Here is a 21,283-nt window from a genome sequence, read left to right as displayed (position 1 = left end):
GAATAGTAGATACATATTCAGCAGAGTTTATGTAGCAGATATGCTGGATCTCAGAAGCAGAAAACTGATTCATGTTAACAACAAAAATTATCAATAATACTTTTACTTTAGAATTTTATTAGAACTAAATGAGAAATTGTTTAACAGCATTTGTTCCACACATATCTTTGGAGTTCATACCACATGCTCGGAGTGGTTCTAGATGCTAAATACGAAGGTCACAGTGATTCAGAGTTTTAAATCCAGGTGACTGATGTGCACTCACTTTTTTCAATTTAGTATGGAAACATACATGACAAGACTTTGAATGTACACACTATTTGAGTCCTGTTTTTGTTTATTTTATTTCTGACTAGTTTACAGTTAGGCTTACCTCCAGGCTGTTTAGACGGAGTTAGAGAATTAGGTGAACTTTGAGACACCTTTTGGTAGGGCCAAGATAAGGAAGTTAATAAAGGATACCAAGAGATTTTCTTGTCAAAAGCATTCAAGTCACTCTGTGTCTCCAGAGTCATGACCTTTTCACAAAGTGAGAACTAAGAGTTTCTGAAATACATACTTGTGTGTCATTGGTATTACCATCAGGAAGTCATTACTCTGTCTGATGAGCTATCTTAGGGCCTGACCACCTCACCAGCCCCTGCCAATCCAGGCCTCTCTCACATTTACCACGGCTCTCCTGGCAGTGGTGGCAGGAGTGCCTCTCTGAATTAGCACTCACGGTGTCAAGGACATTTTGCAAAAGGATGTTTTGGGAAATAAAAGGCATTCCAGATTTCTTTCAGAAACCATGAAAGCATGTTCCTATGCATGACCCTGGGCAACTTAATGATTCTACCATCAAACAGATAACCTTCACCGTGTAACTAGATAAATGTCCTGTAGCCCCAAAACACCTGCTCAGTTTTCCTTTGGGAACTTTTCTCTGCTTTGTTCATTTGGAATCATAAAACAGGATATGACATGGGCTTCAAATCATCCATAAACAATATGTTGAACTTGGCTTTGCAAATGTCAGATACATCAGAACCTCAGTGATTCTGTGTCTACACGAAAACCCTTCCTTCACCTCTGGTTTTGTCCTGTTCTCCCAGCGCTCATGGGATTCACGTGCCTCAGAGCTACAATATCTAATGACAAACATCCTTTTCATTACTTAGATTTCTTAGTGAGAGCACAGAACATAAGAAGGTCTTGTGGATTTTAAGTTGTAAATGCTTCAATGAACTAAACACAAGAATAAAGCATCCCAACATTGGCAAACACCTAGCAAGATAGACAAAGGCCTCTACATAAACTAGTTCTTTATTTCATAGGGGACATTATTATACTTTTTATAAATACAATGTAGTAATTGGCCACACAGGCTTTGTAGCAGGGAATTTTGCATACCAATCTCAACTCTGCCATATAACAGATAAGTCACCTCAAGCAAGCTACCTAACTTCTCTGCACCCTCATCTTCTTGTTTGGGGGTTCCAATACCTACAACATGGGAGTTGCTGTGAGGATTACATGAGTTGATGCATACAGAGTATCAGCATGAGGTCTAAATGTAGTCAGAATTCAGCTAATACTAGCTACTACTGCTATTGTTACTATTCCTATCACCTGTTAGTTTCTCTGAGGCAAACATGGGGTTTGCCTCACATGTTGCTGTGAGAAGTAAGCGAGACAGGGCTCTGATGAAATGGAAAATCCAGTGGCTGCATCCCCCTCCTTAGTGGGGACTATTCTGGATACTTTCTGACTTGTCCTGTGGTGGAAAGTGCAAGACAGTATGCCTTAAGGCACATTCAGTGCACACGAAGTAGAATTTGTCAAGGACTCTGTGGCCACAACAGGCCAAAGGTCTCTTAGTGGGCTTTTCCCAGTTCCTCATGTGCCATCTCAGGATGGTCACCTTTGTTGGCTTTTCAGTAGTCTTCTCTTTGCCTAAAACCAACTGGCATGTTTTAGTGCTTGCTATGTCCCAAGAGTTATTACCAGTTTTAAAAGCTTACTCATCCTCTATACTAATGTCATGGAAAGATAACAGTTAGTTCATGAACTGGCACCAGAATTAGCATTTCCCTACACCAAAGAATGACTAATGCACTGGAGTGATGTTAAACCAGCACTCTGATGCCTTCTTATCCAGATTCCTGCCCCACTTCAAATCCTGCTATCTCTAACAAGCCTGTGCAAATTGGGACCTAGCTGTACTAGCAACTTAAACTTTCCAAAAGATTTTGAGATCCTAAGAGGTCCTTGAAGCCCATGAACTTGTTCATCAATTTTGGCACGTGTATATGTTTTTCTACACAAGTCCATAATTTTCATCAGATGTTCAAATGGGTATGTGATCTAAAAATGGTTCAGATAAACTAACTCCTTAATACTTTTTTTCCAGCCAGTAACTTTAGTTAAAAATTTCAACATGCAGCCCTGGACACTCCCTGGGAAACATGCACACACACCTGGGGGAATTGTTGTCCTTTAAAGGCTCCCCAGCTCTGTCACTGGGTTGCCTGTTATCCATGGTGTTTCCAAGGACTATTTTCATGGGTCAAGAAAGATTGCTTGTCCACCAAAGCCTTGGACAGCAAACAGAAGATTAGCTCTCTTTGAGAAATCTTATTAAAAATAGGAATAGTCTGTGGGGGAAAGGGGTACTACCATTCTTAAACATTACAGAAGTGTTCCCCATGTTGATGTCTTAGAAGCCCAGAGATGAGTGAGGATGTCTGAAGGGTGTCTGGCACAGGAAGATGAAAGGATGAAGGATCACTACTGTGTCAGGTTGGAAAAGAGTTGAGGAATCACAAGGAGCATTGGCTGTTATAAGCAGGGGAGGAATAGAGAGTATCCAAGTAGAAACAGAGGCCCATAAGAAGTGGGAAGAGTGACATGCCTAGGAGGATGGGGTTATCATCCATCCAAACATCAAGCAGCACTACAAAGCCATTTCAAGAGGAACTCTACCCATAGTGCCCAGACTGCCATCTTTACATACCATTTACCAAGGAAAGGAGTCAGGATTCCTCATAGAAATGGCTACCTGCAGGTTTGCAGCAGGAGCCTACAGCATCTGTTCCTGCCAGAAGAGCCTGCTGGAATCATGGTAAAGCATGACAACTGGAAACTTAAATGGATTTCCACTGATTAAAGATGGGATAATAGGAACATCAAAAAGAATAATGGGATAATGGACTGAAACACATGAAAGATTTAAAAACCCAAGTGTTTGTATATAATGATTCTCAAAAACAAAATCATTTAACTCTTACAGTTACTCAGTGAAACAGGTACTATTCATGGTAGGCAGCAGGGCTCTGCTTCACTTCCCCAGGAAGATGTTCATGTCCTGATCTTTGGATTTGTGAATATACTGTGTGACATGGCAAATGGGACTTTGCAGATGTAATTAGGCTATAAATCTTAAGATACAGAGAGGATCCTGGAGTATCCAGGTAGGCTCAGTCCAATCACATGAGCCCTTAAGCAGATAACTTTCTCTAGCTGGAGTCAGAAAAGCGCAGCAAAAGGAAAAGTCAGAGATTCAAAATGTGAGAAGGACTTGAGATGTCATTTTTAGTTTGAACATGCAAGTGGCAACATGACAAGGAATTAATGCAGCCTTAAGGCAATGAGAGAAAGTCCCAGATGACAGCCAGCAGGAAAACTGGGGGCCTCAGTTCTACAACCACATGGAACTATGTTCGGTAAACAACCGGAATGAACTTGGGGCAGTCATCCCCAGTGCTTCCAGAAAGGAACACATCCATGCCAACCCTTGATTTTGGTCTTGACTCCTCACCTACAGAACTATGAGATAATCAGTATTTTAAGCTTCTAAGTTTTTTTTTGTTTGTTTTTTATACTGATAAAAGTTTTAATTCAACAAAAGATTTAGCTATCTTAAATATATATATGTTCAGATTTATTTTTTTAATTGCATTTTAAGTTTTGCGGTACATGTGAAGAACATGCAAGATAGTTGCATAGGTACACACATGGCAGTGTGATTTGCTGCCTTCCTCCCCTTCACCTATATCTGGCATTTCTCCCCATGCTATCTCTCCCCAACTCCCCACCCCCTGCTGTGTCTCCCCTATTCCCCCCAACAGACCCCAGTGTGTAGTGCTCCTCTCCCTGTGTCTATATGTTCTCATTGTTCAACACCCACCTGTGAGTGAGAACATGCAGTGTTTGATTTTCTGTTCTTGTGTCAGTTTGCTGAGAATGATGTTCTCCAGGTTCATCCATGTCCCTACAAAGGACATGAACTCATCATTTTTGATTGCTGCATAATATTCCATGGTGTATATGTGCCACATTTTCCCTGTCCAGTCTATCATCGATGGGCATTTGGGTTGATTCCAGGTCTTTGCTATTGTAAACAGTGCTGCTATGAACATTCGTGTGCATGTGTCCTTATAGTAGACTGATTTATTGTCCTTTGGATATATACCCAGTAATGGGATTGCTGGGTCAAATGTAATTTCTATTTCTAGGTCCTTGAGGAATCGCCACACTGTCTTCCACAATGGCTGAACTAATTTACTCTCCCACCAGCAGTGTAAAAGTGTTCCTATTTCTCCACATCCTCTCCAGCATCTGTTGTCTCCAGACTTTTTAATGATCACCATTCTAACTGGCGTGAGATGGTATCTCAATGTACTTTTGATTTGCATCTCTCTAATAACCAGTGATGATGAGGATTTTTTCATAGTTTGTTGGCCTCATGTATGTCTTCTTTTGTAAAGTGTCTGTTCATATCCTTTGCCCACTTTTGAATAGGCTTGTTTGTTTTTTTCTTGTAAATCTTTTTTAGTTCTTTATAAATTCTGGATGTCAGCCCTTTGTCAGATGGGTAAACTGCAAACATTTTTTCCCATTCTGCTGGTTGCTGATTCACTCTAATGACTGTTTCTTTTGCCCTGCAGAAGCTGTGGAGTTTGATCAGGTCCCATTTGTCTATTTGGCTTTTGTTGCCAATGCTTTTGGTGTTTTAGTCATGGAGTCCTTGCCTACTCCTATGTCCCGAATGGTTTTGCCTAGATTTTCTTCTAGGGTTTTTATGGTGTTAGGTCGTATGTTTAAGTCTTTAATCCATCTGGAGTTAATTTTAGTGTAAGGTGTCAGGAAGGGGTCCAGTTTCTGCTTTCTGCACATGGCTAGCCAGTTTTCCCAACACCATTTATTAAACAGGGAATCCTTTCCCCATTGCTTGTTTTTGTCATGTTTATCAAAAATTGTATGGTTATCGATATGTTATGTTGCCTCCAATGCCTCTGTTCTGTTCCATTGGTCTATATTTGCTGTTTTGATTACTGTAGCCTTGTAGTATAGTTTGAAGTCCAGTAGTGTGATGCCTCCTGCTGTGTTTTTTACTTAGAATTGACTTGGCTATGTGGGCTCTCTTTTGGTTCCATATGAAGTTTAAGGTGTTCTTTTCCAGTTCTGTGAAGAAGGTCATTGGTAGCTTGATGGGGATAGTGTTGAATCTGTAAATTACTTTGAGCAGTATGGCGATTTTCATGATATTGATTCTTCCTAACCATGAACAAGGAATGTTTCTCCATCTGTGTCCTCTCTTATTTTGTTGAGCAGTGGTTTGTAGTTCTCCTTGAAAAAGTCCTTTACGTTCCTTGTTAGTTGTATTCCTAGGTATTTTATTCTCTTTGTAGCAATTGTGAATGGCAGTTCGTTCTTGATTTGGCTCTCTTTAAGTCTGTTATTGGTGTTTAGGAATGCTTGTGATTTTTGCACATTGATTTTGTATCCTGAGACTTTGCTTAAGTTGCTTATCAGTTTCAGGAGATTTTGGGCTGAGACGATGGGGTCTTCTAGATATACTATCATGTCGTCTGCAAATAGAGACAATTTGGCTTCCTCCTTTCCTATTTGAATACCCTTAAGCTTCTAAGTTTATGGTAACTTCTTTTTTTTTTTAATGGAATAGGGTCTCACTCTGTAACCCAAGCTGGAGTGCAGTGGCACAATTACAGTTCACTGTAGCCTGGACTCGCTGAGTTCAAACAATACTCCCACCTCAAGCCTCCCAAGTAGCTGACACTATAGGTGTGTGCTACCACATGCATCATCAGAGCAAGTTTAAACGAATCTAGAACATGGCTCTTTCAAAGAGTTAATAGATGAAAATATATATGATATTAGTAATATATAGTAATATATGATACCTGATATTTATATAATAATTATTTAACTAATAAGGCTCATTCTTTTTTTTTTTTTTTTTGAGACAGAGTCTTGCTCTGTTGGCCAGGCTGGAGTGCAGTGGCACAATCTTGGCTCACTGCAGCCTCTGCCTCCTAGGTTCAAGTGATTCTCCTGCCTCAGCCTCCAGAGTAGCTGGGACTACAGGCACATGCCACCACACTGGTCTAATTTTTGTATTTTTAGTAGAGATGGGGTTTCCCCATGTTGGCCAGGCTGGCCTCGAACTCCTGACCTCAAACGACCCACCATCTTGGCCTCTGAAAGTGCTGGGAATACAGGCATGAGCCATGATGCCAGGCCATAAGGCTCATTCTTAAGCTTCTTTCCCCTATAACTCTGGATACTTAAATCGGGCATTATCATTACACTCATTTTCCAGTGAGAATTTGAGGCACAGACAGCTTAGGTATACACAACTGAAGAGATATAAACCTGCTTCTTCTCAAAATAATATACAAGTCCAGGAAAGTTTTCCTACACATTTGTATATATAAAACATGCACTTTAACTCGTTATTGAAGTCATCTGCTATAACGAAAGGAGCACCAACTCAGAATTAGGCAACCCACGTTCAAGTCAGCACTTAACCAATTGCTGTCTGTGTTACTATAGAAGGCAGCTTATTCTCTTTGAGACTTAGTTTCTTCAGCATAAGGAGGATAAAACCTTACATGCCTCAAATTATAAGTTGAAATAAGCTATTACAAAAAGATTCTTGGAATCTGATGTGCATACAGGCTTTATTATTGTTTATTTCTCAATTAGCTGTACAATATGTGTATGGCTATTATTGTTATTTATGAAAGACAGCAGAGACAGCCATGTCCAAATTATAATCTGAAAGTTACATTGATTTGATTCAGGGACCCATGTGATTTTGTGGTTTTAACGTTTTTCTTATTCTGGTCATCCTTTGGACTTACAATGATAGGGAGGCTAGGCACAATGTCTCACGCATGTAATCCCAACATTTTGGGAGGCTGAGACGGGAGGTTCACTTGAGGCCAGAAATTCAAGACTAACCCGAGCAACATAGTGAGAACTTATCTCTGCAATAATAATAATAATAATTTTTAAATTAACCAGGCATAGTGGTCACATGCATCTATAGTGTCAGTTACTCAAGAGGCTGAGGAAAAAGGATCACTTGAGCCCAAAGATTCAAGTTATAGTAAGCTATGATCATGCCCTAACTCTAAAAAAATTAAAAGGCTTGGTACAGGAGTCATGCCTATAATCCCAACACTAAGGGAGGCCAAGGCAAGAGGATTGCTTGAGCCCAAGAGTTCAAGACCACCCCAGTATTTGCATAAAAAAAATTTAAAAACCAGAAAGGTATGGGGGCACACACCTGTAATCTCAGCTACTTGGAAGGCAGGATGATCCTCTGAGCCCAGGAGGTTGAGGCTGCAGTGAGCCATGGTCACACCACTGCACTCCAGAAACCCTGTCTCAAAAATTAATTGATTAAAATGAAACTTAAAAGGTAGGAATATCAGCTTGTATCCAAATGCTTCATAGCCAAACCTGAGATTTAAAAATCTCTTTCAAATCTCCAAAATTCTAAAGCCTCGCAAAGACGATTAATGAAATTGGCCAGTCTTTCTGCCAAAGGGCCTGCATGCACTGGGGCTAGGAGAGCTGTGACCTGAATTCCTAAGGTCAGTCTTGATCTTCACCACTTTGAGGATCTCATTCCTCCTCTCTCATCTCTAAACTCTGTGTTTGGAGTTTCTAAATGGCCTGCTTCCTTAAAAAGTAGCTTTTTATCTTGAAGATTTGGACTTTGTTTTATGGCCTCCCTTCATCCTGAACCTACTTTACAAAGGGGAAGAAACAAATCATTTTTGCTACAGGTACTCTATGCTTCCCTAGAAAACAGCCTCCCACACGACATCTCCCTCATCAGGGTTTTCCCTTCAACTCCTTTTGTGGCATCTGCCTCTCAGCAGGTGAAAAAAGGCAGTGGCCTACACTTTCCTTGTGTATTTAGATTAGGAAATTGCTGGAAAATCTTAAAATGAAAGACTTATTTTTTAATTTAAAAAAATGATAGGGCAAGATATGGTAGCTCATGCCTGTAATCCCAGGACTTTGGGAGGCCAAGGGGAAGGATTGCTTGAGGCCAGGAGTTTGAGACCAGCCTGAGTAACATAGTGAGAACTTGTCTCTACAAAACAAAATATTAGCCAGGCCTGGTGGTACATTCCGATTGTCCCAGCTCTTTGGGAGGCTGAGGTTTGAGTCTGAAACTGCAGTGAGCTATGATTGAATTTTTAAATTAACCAGGCATAGTGGTCACATGCATCTATAGTGTCAGTTACTCAAGAGGCTGAGGAAAAAGGATCACTTGAGCCCAAAGATTCAAGTTATAGTAAGCTATGATCAGAGCCTAGGAGACAGAGGGAGACCCTATCTCAAAAAATAATAAAATAATAATAAAATTTCACTGTATGTAATAGATCTGGGCTTGACACCATATGAGGAAATCAATTTTTGAACATAAATTCTAATTTTAAAGGTACCAGGGATCTTTATATTTAAAATAACCTTATAATGAATGTCCCTGAAATGTGAATGGAATCAGTTATCTATTTTGTTAATTAGGATTTCTCTATGGCAAAGTACATAATAATTGTACACATTGTATGTGATAAATGTTATGTGTAATTTTTAATGTGTAACTTAAATGCACATGGAAATGATAGAATGGGGTGAATACAGAATTGGCTCTGTAATACCTGGGGATGAGTCTGGCCTTGCCATTAGGACTTTAGTTAGGCACATCCTTTAACTTCTCTAATTCTCATTTTTCCCACTGATAAACCAGGTATAATAAAGTCCAGGAAATGAATGTAATACAGATTTATAAACTGTAAAACTAGTACAAGCTGATGTGATTTTTCTACTTATTCATTCATAAACAAAACTTGTAAACTTGAGAAGAATACAAGGGGCTTCACCCTTGAAATTATAACTATAGAATGTTTTAAATATGGTTTTGAAATGCCAGCAGAGGCATAAGAGAATTTCAGTAATTTAGGATTTAATTGGTTCTAATAAAAGACAGCGCTTTCACCCTACAGCTCGCCCCATGGACACTCCATGAGCCTTTGTGAAGCAGATCTTGGCATCCACCCAAAGTTAGCTTAGAAGAGCCAGCAAAACCCCAAGTGTTTGTGGTGGGCAGCATTGAAACCAGCTCTGAAGAGACTTCCTATATTCAGGTTTCCTCCTGCTTTGATTTCATTATACTTCTTTAGGCATTTCAATTACCATTTTGAACACAACATCTTTGAGAGTTACTTTGCTTTGTTTCTTAGTTCAGGAGCTCACAAATGGCCCCGGCTGTGGGAAATAAAAAGCAAATGAGGAGAAGGAAGTCTTTTACAGAGAAACACTTGTTCTGACTGTAGATTAGGCTTAAGACAAAGCAGGCAAAAAGAGGCAAGCTTTTCAAGAGCACATCAATTTTGAAACTTCGTGAAGGTCAGGGCAGTCTTGCTGGCCACAAAGGCTTTTTCATCCCATTAATATAACTGAACACAAATATTTTAGCATCTTGACTAAGTTAACTTGAACTTTGTAAATGAAAGAATTGGCATTCAAAGAATCTAGAATGGTTCTGCAAATACAGTGGAGAAAAAACAATATCCAAAACTTTACCAGCACACTTTTTAACCCTTTTTCTACCACAGACTACTACAGGGCAAAGCTTGTCCGATGTCAAGCTTCCTCTGAATGGCAAGTCATCCCAGCATAGAGGTGGCAGCACCACCCCTTGTCTTTCCCTCAAAAGGGCCTATTTGTGCCAAAGTGAGAGTGCAGCCATTTACACAGATAGGCCTAATCTGGTTGCATTTATTTTTAAAAGTAAATAATGTTCTACAGTACAGCCAAACACTAGCATACTATTTAATGGAGAATAACTAGAGGATTTTTCTATTAGCAATCAGACAAGAGCATCACTGTGTTCACTACTGTTTACTGTCATACTGTAATAGCCAATGCAATTAGACAAGATAAAGCAGTTTGTGCCATAAAGAAAAAGGTAAAAGTGTGTCTGTTTGCATGTAGTATAATTATATATATCTGAAAAACTCAAAAGACTGAATGGAAAAACTTCTATAAGTGATAGGAAAATTTAGTAAAATAAGAGGTTAAAAATTTAACATACAAAAATAATTAGTTTACATATATAAAAAAACAGGGAAAGGATGTATTGGAAAAGAAGACTCCATTTAGGGTAGTATATATATAAACTTTAAAAAGTGTTCAAAACCTATTTAAGGAAAACTAAATATTCCCAGAAAAATAAAACAGTATATTGAACAAATGAAAAAAGACAAGCCATGTTCTTGGATAGGAAGACTACATTAGAAAGAAGTCAGTTTTCCTTCAGTTAACCTGTACTTAAAGCATAATTGCAATTAACAATACTGTGCAGTTTCTATCATGTGCTATACAGGTTTATTAAGAAGCAGCAGCAAGAATCGCCAGGAAAACCCTGAGAAAGAAGAAAAAGAGGGCATAGCTTTTCCAAACATTAAAATGTACTATAAATCATCTATAATTAAAATATTTTGGTACTGATACATGAAAAGACAGATAAACCAATGGAACAGAATAGAAAATCTAGAAATATGGATTTTCTAAAGAGTGGCATTGAGACAAATGGAGAGCCATATGGAAAATAATCACAGTATACCAGGAAAAATTCCAAGTGGATTAACGATGTAAATGAAAGAAAAGAAAACATACAAATGCATTTTTAATATGAATGTGTTCATTTATAACCTGAAAGTTCACAAAATAGTCGTAACTGTGAATCCAGAAATGATAAGGAAAAAGATTGATGTATTCACTTTTGCACAGAAAGAAAAAAAAATCCACCATAAGTGAAATAAAACTACCTGACAAAATTGAAAACATGTTTGTGATTTATCACCAACTTCCAGAAATAAAGAACAAGAGGCCATCTAATCTATAGAAGAATGAGATGAGATACAAATAATTAAACAGAAAAAAATGCAAATGGTTCCTAAATATGTGAAAAATTGCTCCACGTCACTCAAAAATAAGGGAAAGGTAAATTAAAACTATACTGAAATGCCATTTCTCATCCATCAGATTGGCAGAAAATCAGAGGTCTTACTACATATTCTGTTGGCATTGTGAGAGACAATCATTCTTACATACTATTTTGGGAATGCAAAATGATAAGACCTTTGAGCAAGGGAAATATGGGAATATATATAAAAACTATATAAGTACCTATACTTTGATCTAACTATCCCAATTCTAGAACCTAAATATGTGCTTGCAAAAAATATGGAAAAAAAAAAACTCATGGGCACAAGGCTTCTCCTTGCACACTCTAAGAACAAAAATTGGAGACATCGTAATGAACACCAGTAGAAAAATAGTTAAATTAACTGCTTCATCTACTCATTGGAAGAGTATCTCTGTATTTCTATGACATTATCTTAAGAATTTAATATAGAGTTTCTCCACAGCAACGCTATTGGCATTTTGGGTTAGATAATTCTTTGTTGTGGAGACTGTCCTGTGCCACTGTAGAATGTTTAGCAGCATCCCTGGCCCGTACCCACTAGATGTCAGAAACAGTCCTCCTCCCAGTGTGATAACCAAAAATGCCTTTAGACGCTACCAAATGTCCTGTGGAAGACAAAACCCTCCCTAGTTGAGAACCAGTGTTAATGTTATGTTAATTGTAACTATAATGTTAATGTAATGTTAAATGAAATAGCATGGCCGGCAACAGTGTATACAGTATATTTATATTAACAAAATATTTAATGGGTAAACCATACCATTTTTTTTAAAAGTTATCTGTAGGAGAAGGGAATAGAGTATAGGGGGGAGGTATAGAAGCTGAACTTCTTTGAATGTATCTCTTTTGTAAACTTGACTTTGGTACCTTTACATATAACATTAAATTAAACATTTAAAAAGCAAGTCTAAAATTCGAATACAAATGGAAACAAATAATGTTAGATGTATATGAAGTTGGTGGCACATCTACACAGAAAAGAACTATTTTAAGTGACTTTAAACACACTGATTTGACTATATATTCCTAGTGGGATAAATCCTAAGAATAAAAAGAACTACAAGATAATATTAAAATTGTTTTTAATGATCATAATTGTAATGTAATTATAATAAGAATGTTGGAATTATCCTGAGATTTTTGTGCATGTGGTTTAAATAAAGCAATGAATAATTTTGATGATGTCTTAAGCATGAGAAATTTCAGCATGAGAGAAAGGAGATACAAATGTAAAATCCATGAGATTAAGTAAAAACTTTGATGCTATAATGTTGAATAGGAAGCAGCAATATGAACTCATGAAATATTTAGTTAAACCCACAAACCTTTCCTGACTCTGTCCAGTGAATAAAACTGAAACATAATAACAAACCCAATAACCAATAAGCATTCCTAACAGTGGTTCATGGTCTCTGAATATCATTTCCAACTAAAAAGGAAACAAGCCATTTTGGAGAAATGGGTAATTCAAGATTGGGGCAGAAAATGTACAAGACAACACTGGAAAAATTACTGGTAGCAATTTTCAGAAAGCAAGGAAGCGATCAAAGAGTACTAGGGCTGTGTCAAAAGATGTCAGGAACTAATTGGAAGAGGCTCCTACAGCCTAAAGTAGGGCTATATGTGCATCATCAATATAATAACTATGATGGAAAGAAACAAATCAGATGTAATCAAATTCATGAGTTCAAAATAATGGTTGAAAAAGAGTACCTCATTATTCACTTTGGGAGGAGCCAAAGAACCAACTCATTATTTCAAATTAAGAGGGAAAAATTATTTACCCTGCTTTTCCTATATGAAATGTACTTCAGAGTAACCAAATAGTTGAGAAGTTTCTTTTCAGAGAACTGTTCCAACTAATAAATGAGGAAGAAAATCATAGAATTAGAACATTATCATTCTGAACTTTTTAAAGAATTATCTGTATAATGATTGCCAGTGTCTGCTAATATCACAGAACAAGAGAGAGAACCAAATAGTATGTATCTCCAGATGGAAGTACACCAAATCACCCATGAAGGAGTTTTGTCCAAAAATAAATAAGTAAATAAATAAGAAAATTGAATCTTAGCAAGCTTTTTAGATCAAACTATTAATTTTTAAGAAACACAGGGGACAGAGAAACATGTAGAACAAAACCACAGGGTGCTATGACCAAATTTCAGACTGTGGGAACTAAAGAGAAAATGGCTCAATTCTTCAATATCAACCATAACACCATAAAAATTGCAAGGAAATAGAGAAGAGTTTTAGAAAGAACCTATAAATTCAAATATAATTAACACATTTATGGATGTATCAACCAGATGCAATGTTTGGAACTTATTTGCATATCTTGATTAAAAGATATGCAAATATGTATTATTTGAATATATGTATACATATTTATGTATAAACAAACACAAAATACATGGAAAAACAATTTGAGAAGTATGAACACCAATAGGCTGTTTGATGACACCAAGAAACTATTCTCTGTTTAGGTGCAGCAATGGTATTATGTGTGTTTGTGTTTATTCTAAGAGTCCTGTCTTTTAAAGATGCATACTGAAATTACATGATGGCTGGGATTTGCTTTAAAATAACTTGGGGAAACAGGCGGGGATGAGTGGGAGTATGATGAAACCAGCATAGCAATTGATTATTATCAAAGCTGAGTGATAAATATTGGAGTGTTCACTACACTATTTCATATTTGTCTGAAAATTTAAATAACAAAATGTTTTATGAAAGAAAACCGTTTGAAAACTTTGTAATTGGGAAACTTCATTTCTTAGCTATCGTTAGTACCACGTTCTTTGCTAGACCCTCCAATCAGGACAAACACAGTGTGTGGACACCACTATTGAGAAGCTGTGACTGCTCTGAGCCTACCTCATTCATTCCTTTGCCTCTTCTGTGCTCCCTTTCCCATTCTGTCACTGCCTCCACAGAAGTCCACCAAGAGAAAAACACATAACAAGAACTTAAGATAATGGCAACTTAACAAACTAAGGTCACTTGTGATCATTTACATTGTGTCTCAATGAATTCTACAGAATGATCACCTTCAAGTGGCTGTCTCAGCTGTTCAATTAATAGTGAGAATATTGATCAGCTCAGTTTATGTTCCTGCTAATGTAAACTACTGGTTTATTGTCAACCTCTAATTACAGAGTTTTTATAAGAGAGCTTCCTCTATATTGAGAGAGCTACCAGAAGCTAGGATCCAAGGATGTAGAAGGGGGAAAAGAAGGAGGGAGGGCATACTTTATTAGCAATGAACAAATTGGCATTAGTCATCATTCTTGTCGTCTTTTAACTATAGGTATTTATCAAAGTGCTGGATAATAATGATAATGGCCCAGAATTCTCTCAGCCGAATTATGACGTGACAATTTCCGAGGATGTGCTTCCAGACACAGAGATCCTGCAGATTGAAGCCACAGATAGAGACGAGAAACACAAGCTGAGCTATACTATTCATAGCAGCATCGACTCCATCAGCATGAGAAAATTCCGAATTGACCCTAGCACTGGCGTGCTCTATACTGCTGAAAGGCTGGACCATGAGGCCCAGGACAAGCACATTCTCAACATAATGGTAGGACCTAAATCCTAATTTGTTCTTATGCAGAACCACTGACTGTTCAGGCCACACATGTTAGCCTTCAGAAATATAGGGTTCCTAAATTTTATAAGTAGTTGTAAATTGGGTCTTTTCACAGACAGATTGCATGCATTTTTGCCTTTTTGCCTTTTTATTTCAATGAATAACTACTGTTGTTAGATAGCAACTCTATATTTTTGCCAAACTAAAATATTAGATAAGTTCTGCAGCAGTGGCTGCTCAATAAATGCTCCGAACAGACTGACTCGAGAGGGAAGGAACAGGTCATGTTCCCAGGTTCTGGGGTTGGTTTGCACCCAGAAGATTTCATAAAAAAATTGAAAAGACGTTCCTTGAGAAGTTAATCAAAAGGGTAATCATTTCTCAACCTATGCAATGCTCAGTCCTTGGAAAGATTTAGAAAAACAATTTATTACTTACTGGACTGGCATTGGACCTACTAGTAAATACTGGCACACAAAAGAGATCTCAGTACATGCTAAAGCCTGCAGACTATAAATCTGAGTTTGTGTTCATGGGGCCTCCAAATTATATAGGAGAAATTGCTTTACTTTTAAAGTGGTATTTGCCTGGTCCACATAATTGGGAAGTGGAGATTAATAAGAAACATCGTTGATTATGGCCTGAAGTCTGTCCCTTCACCCAAGAATCCCCAGGGCATTGTACCACCACTTCCTGTCAGAGCCCCTACTGTGTTCCTTTAAGACCAAGTAGAAGGATAGACTTAATCTTCTGCACTGATTGGCTTTAAAATACTACACGAAGACACTACAAATTCCTAAGCAGCTGAAAGTAACGTTCCACTAAGTGATACTTTTCTTTCATAAGACTAGAAACATTCCTGGACAAGAAGAAACTTGAGTGTCATGCACTTAGCTGTGGTTTCCTGCTAAGACTCCAGGAAACAGAAGGGGTCACTGATAGAAGTCTTCCAGTCATCTCTCTGGCCCTTCATTCATTCATTTAACATATATTTCTCAAGCACTTACTGTGCACCAAGCACTCTTCTAAAAACTGAGGATACAAAAAAGACAAAGTTTCTGTTCCCTAGGAGCTTACATTTAGTTGGAACTAACCTACATTTCAACAATCCCCAAATAAAGAGTTTAGGTTGGTCCTTAGATATGGCAGACCAGTCTGCAGACAGGGAAATTGAGGCTATTCACTGGGTTAATTTCTGCATGTGTTTTCCCCAAGGGCAGAAACCTTGTGCTAGTGACTAACTCCATTGTCATGATTCCTTAAGTTATTTCTGTTCATTCTTTCTTTAACAAACTCAGAATTCAGTTTGGTCACCCTCTACCATTTATCACTTATATAATTGAACATTTAGAGCAAACAACTGCTTTATACTGCCTTTCTCCTTTAGTCATGCTGCTCCTTCCTCCTAAGTACTGTTTCTGAAAACCTCTTTCTCTTTGTTGGCTCTTCTCGGTATATTTTCTAATTTCTTCATATCTCTCTGCAGGTATGGAGTTTAAAATTTTAAAAGCCAAGAGCACATATTTGAGTAGTGCTACATCAAATCATAGCGAAACTTTGTGGTTAAATAAATGATTATTTGCATGCTTCTGCCATATGCAAACTAGGAGAAACTTTAAAACTGCCAAGCATGTTTTTTTGGTGAAATCAGAAAGGGGATGCTTCAGCACTGAAGCAAATGACAAATGGTTGTGTAAAGTGTGACATTTTATTTAATGTTTCTCCAAGTAAGAAATTAAGGTTTGATTCATCTTCCCAGTGGTCAGGGTTCTCTTAGCTCCAGGCCTTTGTACATATTCGCTTTTTTGCCTGAAAGTGCCACACACTACTACCACCACCATTTTACCATTCCTCCTTGTTCTTCTTACCTTTTCTAGGAAGCAAAAAGCTGGATTAGTTTCTTCTTTCTATTCTGCGAGCACCTCTAGTGCATCCCATGAGAATACTTAGCCCTGAGCATTATACCCATCCATTTACTTGTTTGTATTCCCACTTGACTCTAAGCTTCTTGGGGGCAGGAACTGTATCAAATTCACTGCTGAACCACCAGAACAAAGCCAGGGACTTTAACAGATAGGTGACAATAAATGTTTCTTGAATGGATGAAAGGAAATGCCTACATTGTGTTCATTAATTCCACTCTGTAATTGCCCCTGTGGAAGACCCTCTGCCCACTATTCCATTACCGTCTGTGTACACAAATAAGGGGAGGTCGCTGTATGGGGAGAGCCCGAGCACAGCACTGTGTTTGTGATATCAAGGGATCAGTTCCACACACACAGACAGCACAGATCACAGGCCAGACATTAGGCTGAGCAGTAAAGATGTGATAACACCTGCTCTCAAATTGCTGACAGTGTTTCCTCACTTGATGATACTACCATTTATTGAGCACCTATTAGATGCCTGGAACTGGGTCAAGCACTTTGAGTGCTTTATTTCATTTTGTTTTCACCCCAGATGAAGCCATGCGAGTTATTTGAAATTTAAGATTTCAGTCCCACCACTTCTTGTATTTTGCCTAAAGGTCAGAGATCAGGAGTTTCCTTATCGAAGAAACTTGGCCCGAGTCATTGTGAATGTGGAGGATGCTAATGATCACAGTCCTTATTTTACCAACCCACTGTATGAAGCATCTGTGTTTGAATCTGCTGCTCTGGGATCAGCTGTTCTGCAAGTGACGGCTCTGGACAAAGACAAAGGGGAAAATGCAGAACTCATATATACCATAGAAGCAGGTGAGAGCTGCTGCACTGCACAGATTTCAGCATAATGCATGGCATTCGACCCTCAGTAGTGTTTATCACTGTGTAAAATTCAGATCATTAACAATGGAACATCTCTAAATGAACTTTTTTGACCAAACCACTGCCCGATTTGGGTGACGATGGTGGATTAAGTTCTTGACATTTCAGTAATAGGTTTTCCATCATTAACAGCAAGGAAAGTTTCCTTTGTTGCGTTCAATCTTGGATTTTTCTGGGTTGGAGAGGAGAAAAGAAATATGTAATTAATGTAGTGGCTTTTACCCATGGGCCAACAAGCCAGGGCCTCAGACTAAATCACCAAAGTCTCCCATCATTTGAGGGCTGCCAGGGTGTCCTGTGAATTGAATCTTAACAAGTGTTTGTTTGCTTATCAGTAGGTGGTCTGTGGGCTTCAGAAATTCCTTCACCCTCACAGTTAGCACAAATTCACATCATTGGAGGCAACCTGAGTAGCAGAGTGGATGATAGATAATGGAGTCTGAACTGCTTGCTGAACCTGAGACATAAATAGATACGGGCTCTTGTTTTATTGAAGTTGAGATGTTTTAAAATTCATTTTAACATCTATAAGGCAAGACCATAGTTTACTGACGGTTGAAGACTGATAGCTGGAAAGCTTTTATGACAGAGAGATGAATGGCTAAGCAAGAGATAACCTGAAAAATGACAAATATCCTTAATCTGCTCCATTCTTTCTTTCCTATTCCATCTTTTTTGAATATTCAAGCTACTTATTTCCAAAACGTTCTGCAACATTATGTCTGTCGTGAATAATGCCAAATCCAATCTCCTTTCATGCCAGAGATGGAAAGGCTTCTCTCCTTTCATTTAAATGTAGAGCATTTTTGAGAGGGGTTGAATTAAAATATGAATGCTAGAATGACACTTTGGGACTAGAAATTTTAGAAAAAGGAAAGCCAACAACCTTCTTTAAAAAAACATTCTTGCATTGAATGATAACCTAAACCCATTTCTTGTATTAGGGACCCACATTTTACATGGTTCTGTGCTAAGCTCTATTTAAAAAAAAAAAAAAGAAGAAAAAGTAAAGATGTGAGTTCATAATAGCTAAGTTCCCAGAATTTACCTATTTTTTTTCTAGGTTTCCATGGAATTTCCTTTCAATCTAAAGCCTGACCAGTATTTTCTTAGAAATGCGATTTTACATCTTTTATTTATCATGGGACTTTTTTATTACTTAATTATATAATCTTTGTTCTTTGGGTTCCACAAATAATATAAGGAAACTTTTCTAGAAAATGAATATTTAAATCATATCTCAGAAAATGTCACCTAACCCAACAACTCTTTTTATTCTTTTATTCTTTTTTCCAATGTTGTGTTTTTTTCTTTTCCCCATATTCATTCATGCATATACATTGTTTCGGTCACTGCAATCATTTAGATACAAGGTTTTATTTCTACTTTTCTTACCATGTTCCAAACATTTGCTGTGTATCTCTACCTGCTTTTTACATTTGCCATTAAGCCTACTACTTATACTCCTTTTAGATAGTCAGATAATGTTTCAACCTGTTTGGATTTTTTTAAGAAGTAGTTTAATCTGCCATCCAACCAAAAAGACTGCTCTGCTTATCTTTTGACCTCTACAGACTACACCTTGGTGCCCAGTCATTTCTTTAATGGACTAAAACAAGACAGAACAGTTATTTCCTTAAAACATCTTTTATACAGAAAACCTGAACTTCCAGAAAACCATGGGAATAATTGATATCTCAAAACAAAAATGACCTTTGATTGTATGTAAGAAGCTAGTAAGGATTGCAGTGTTCACAGTAAATCTCAAAGGGCCAGTGGGTCTCTTCACAGACAGACAGACAAACCCACACTGGACTGCACTGGTCCTAGTGGAGCAGGTTTCTTCCCAGTTGAGGGTAGAAGAGAGGCAGATCCCAGATGCTTCGACACTTGGAAGCAAATGACAAATGGTTGTGTAAAGTATTACGTTTTATTTAACTTTTCTCACACACATCAGATAAGCAAGATTTCACTCTGTTTATTGGTGGGCTATAAATTTCCCGTCTCCTGCCTGTACTCTCAAGTAACTATGGAAGCTTTTTATTTTGGCCTGAAGGACTGAGGCAGAATTCAAGTGCAGAGCTTCAGATCTTATATCTACTTTGAGTTTTGTGTTTGGTGTCAATGGTGGGTTTGAGGCAGGATTGTACAAGAGAGATGGGGACTGAGTCGAGTTCAGGTAGGGCCATATGGATCCCAAGGTGCATACAAATTGAGAGTTTAAGATACGTGTGTGTGTGTGTGTGTGTGTGTATTTTTTTTAAAACAGTCTTGCACTATCACCCAGGCTGTAATGCAGTGGTGTGATCTTGGCTCACTGCAATCTCCACCTCCTGGGTTCAAGCAATTCTCCCGCCTCAGACTCCTGAGTAGCTGGGACTACAGGCATGCATCACCACACCCAGCTAATTTTTTAATATTTTTAGTAGAGACGGGGTTTCACCTTGTTGGCCAGGTGACCTCGATCTTCTGACCTCATGGTTCACCAATCTCGGCCTCCCAAAGTGCTGGGATTACAAGCGTGAGCCACCACACTCAGCCTAAGATATTTTTTTAGGTTTACCTCTCCTCTCAATCATTCAACAATTAATTATTGAGCAACTTCTTGTAGCAGATGCTGTGTTGTATACTAGATAAGAAATGATAGGAAAAGCAGAGTTTTTATTCAATTGCCAAATATCTACAAAGGGCCATAGATTCTAAAAAACAAGCAGAGGTCAATTTTTTAGGATTCAAATGTAGCAGGAAAGAATAAGCAGGAAGTGGATTCCAAGAGAATGGGTCAGTGTGTCAAAGACGGAAAGAAGAAGGCGGCCAACTTTGGACCTGATGTGTCAGCACACCATTCTGGAAGGGTGTCACAAATAGATCAGCCAGCCATGGGATAGCAGGATTATGAATTTCTACTTGAGACCAGGCACAGTGACTCACACTTGTAATCCCAGCACCTTGGGAGGCCAAGGCGGGTGGATCACTTGAGGTCAGGAGTTTGAGACCAGCCTAGTCAACGTGGCAAAACCCTATCTCTATAAACACAAAAATTAGCTGGGTATAGTGGTACATGCCTGTAGTCCAAGGTACTCTGGAGGCTGAGGCAAGACAGAGGTTGCAGTAAGCCCATAGCTCATATCATCCACTGCACTCCAGCCTGGATGACAGAGCAAGACTCTATCTCAAAAAAAAAAAAAAAAAAAAAAAAAAAAAAAATTATATTTGAGGTCAAAAGCTGGCTCCCCGCCATCCCCACCATAATATATCTTGCTGGGTCTGAAGAAATGTGCTGGATCTGGAGTGAGGGAGGACTTACCTAGGAACTCTGCAGTGGGGCGCCATAATCAGTGAACACCAAGAACCCTGGCTCCAGTAGCATTCATCAGTCAGGGTTGCATGTTGGTGCCATCACTGGAAGGTGACCATTGCTTAGGGGAAGTGATTTACCCTTCCAAAGGTCTGTGAATCACCTCTTGCACTCACTCAATTCTGTGACACTATTCATTACAAGTTTGAAAGTTTACTCATAAGATCATCGAACTTTGTATTGTTGTCATCACAAAGTGGCCATGTTTAGGTGGCAAATTAAGA

The 21,283-nt window shown here is 38.3% G+C and overlaps 1 protein-coding gene across 9 annotated transcripts in view; it reads left to right on the top strand.

Moving 5' to 3' along the window:
• Positions 1-21,283, top strand: part of FAT3 (FAT atypical cadherin 3) — a 677,903-nt gene that overhangs the window by 554,278 nt on the left and 102,342 nt on the right. For all 9 annotated transcript variants that reach the window (XM_078339978.1, XM_035265268.3, XM_078339977.1 and 6 more), the window contains 2 exons: positions 14,610-14,885; positions 17,422-17,632. In XM_078339978.1, the coding sequence (XP_078196104.1) occupies positions 14,610-14,885; positions 17,422-17,632 (487 nt within the window). The remainder of the gene's footprint in view (positions 1-14,609; positions 14,886-17,421; positions 17,633-21,283) is intronic.

Source organism: Callithrix jacchus, chromosome 10, assembly GCF_049354715.1.
Source record: "Callithrix jacchus isolate 240 chromosome 10, calJac240_pri, whole genome shotgun sequence".
NCBI classification, from domain to species: domain Eukaryota; kingdom Metazoa; phylum Chordata; class Mammalia; order Primates; family Cebidae; genus Callithrix; species Callithrix jacchus.
The sequence above is the reverse complement of the archived record's forward strand: the minus strand, read 5'-3'. Positions and strand labels throughout refer to the sequence as shown.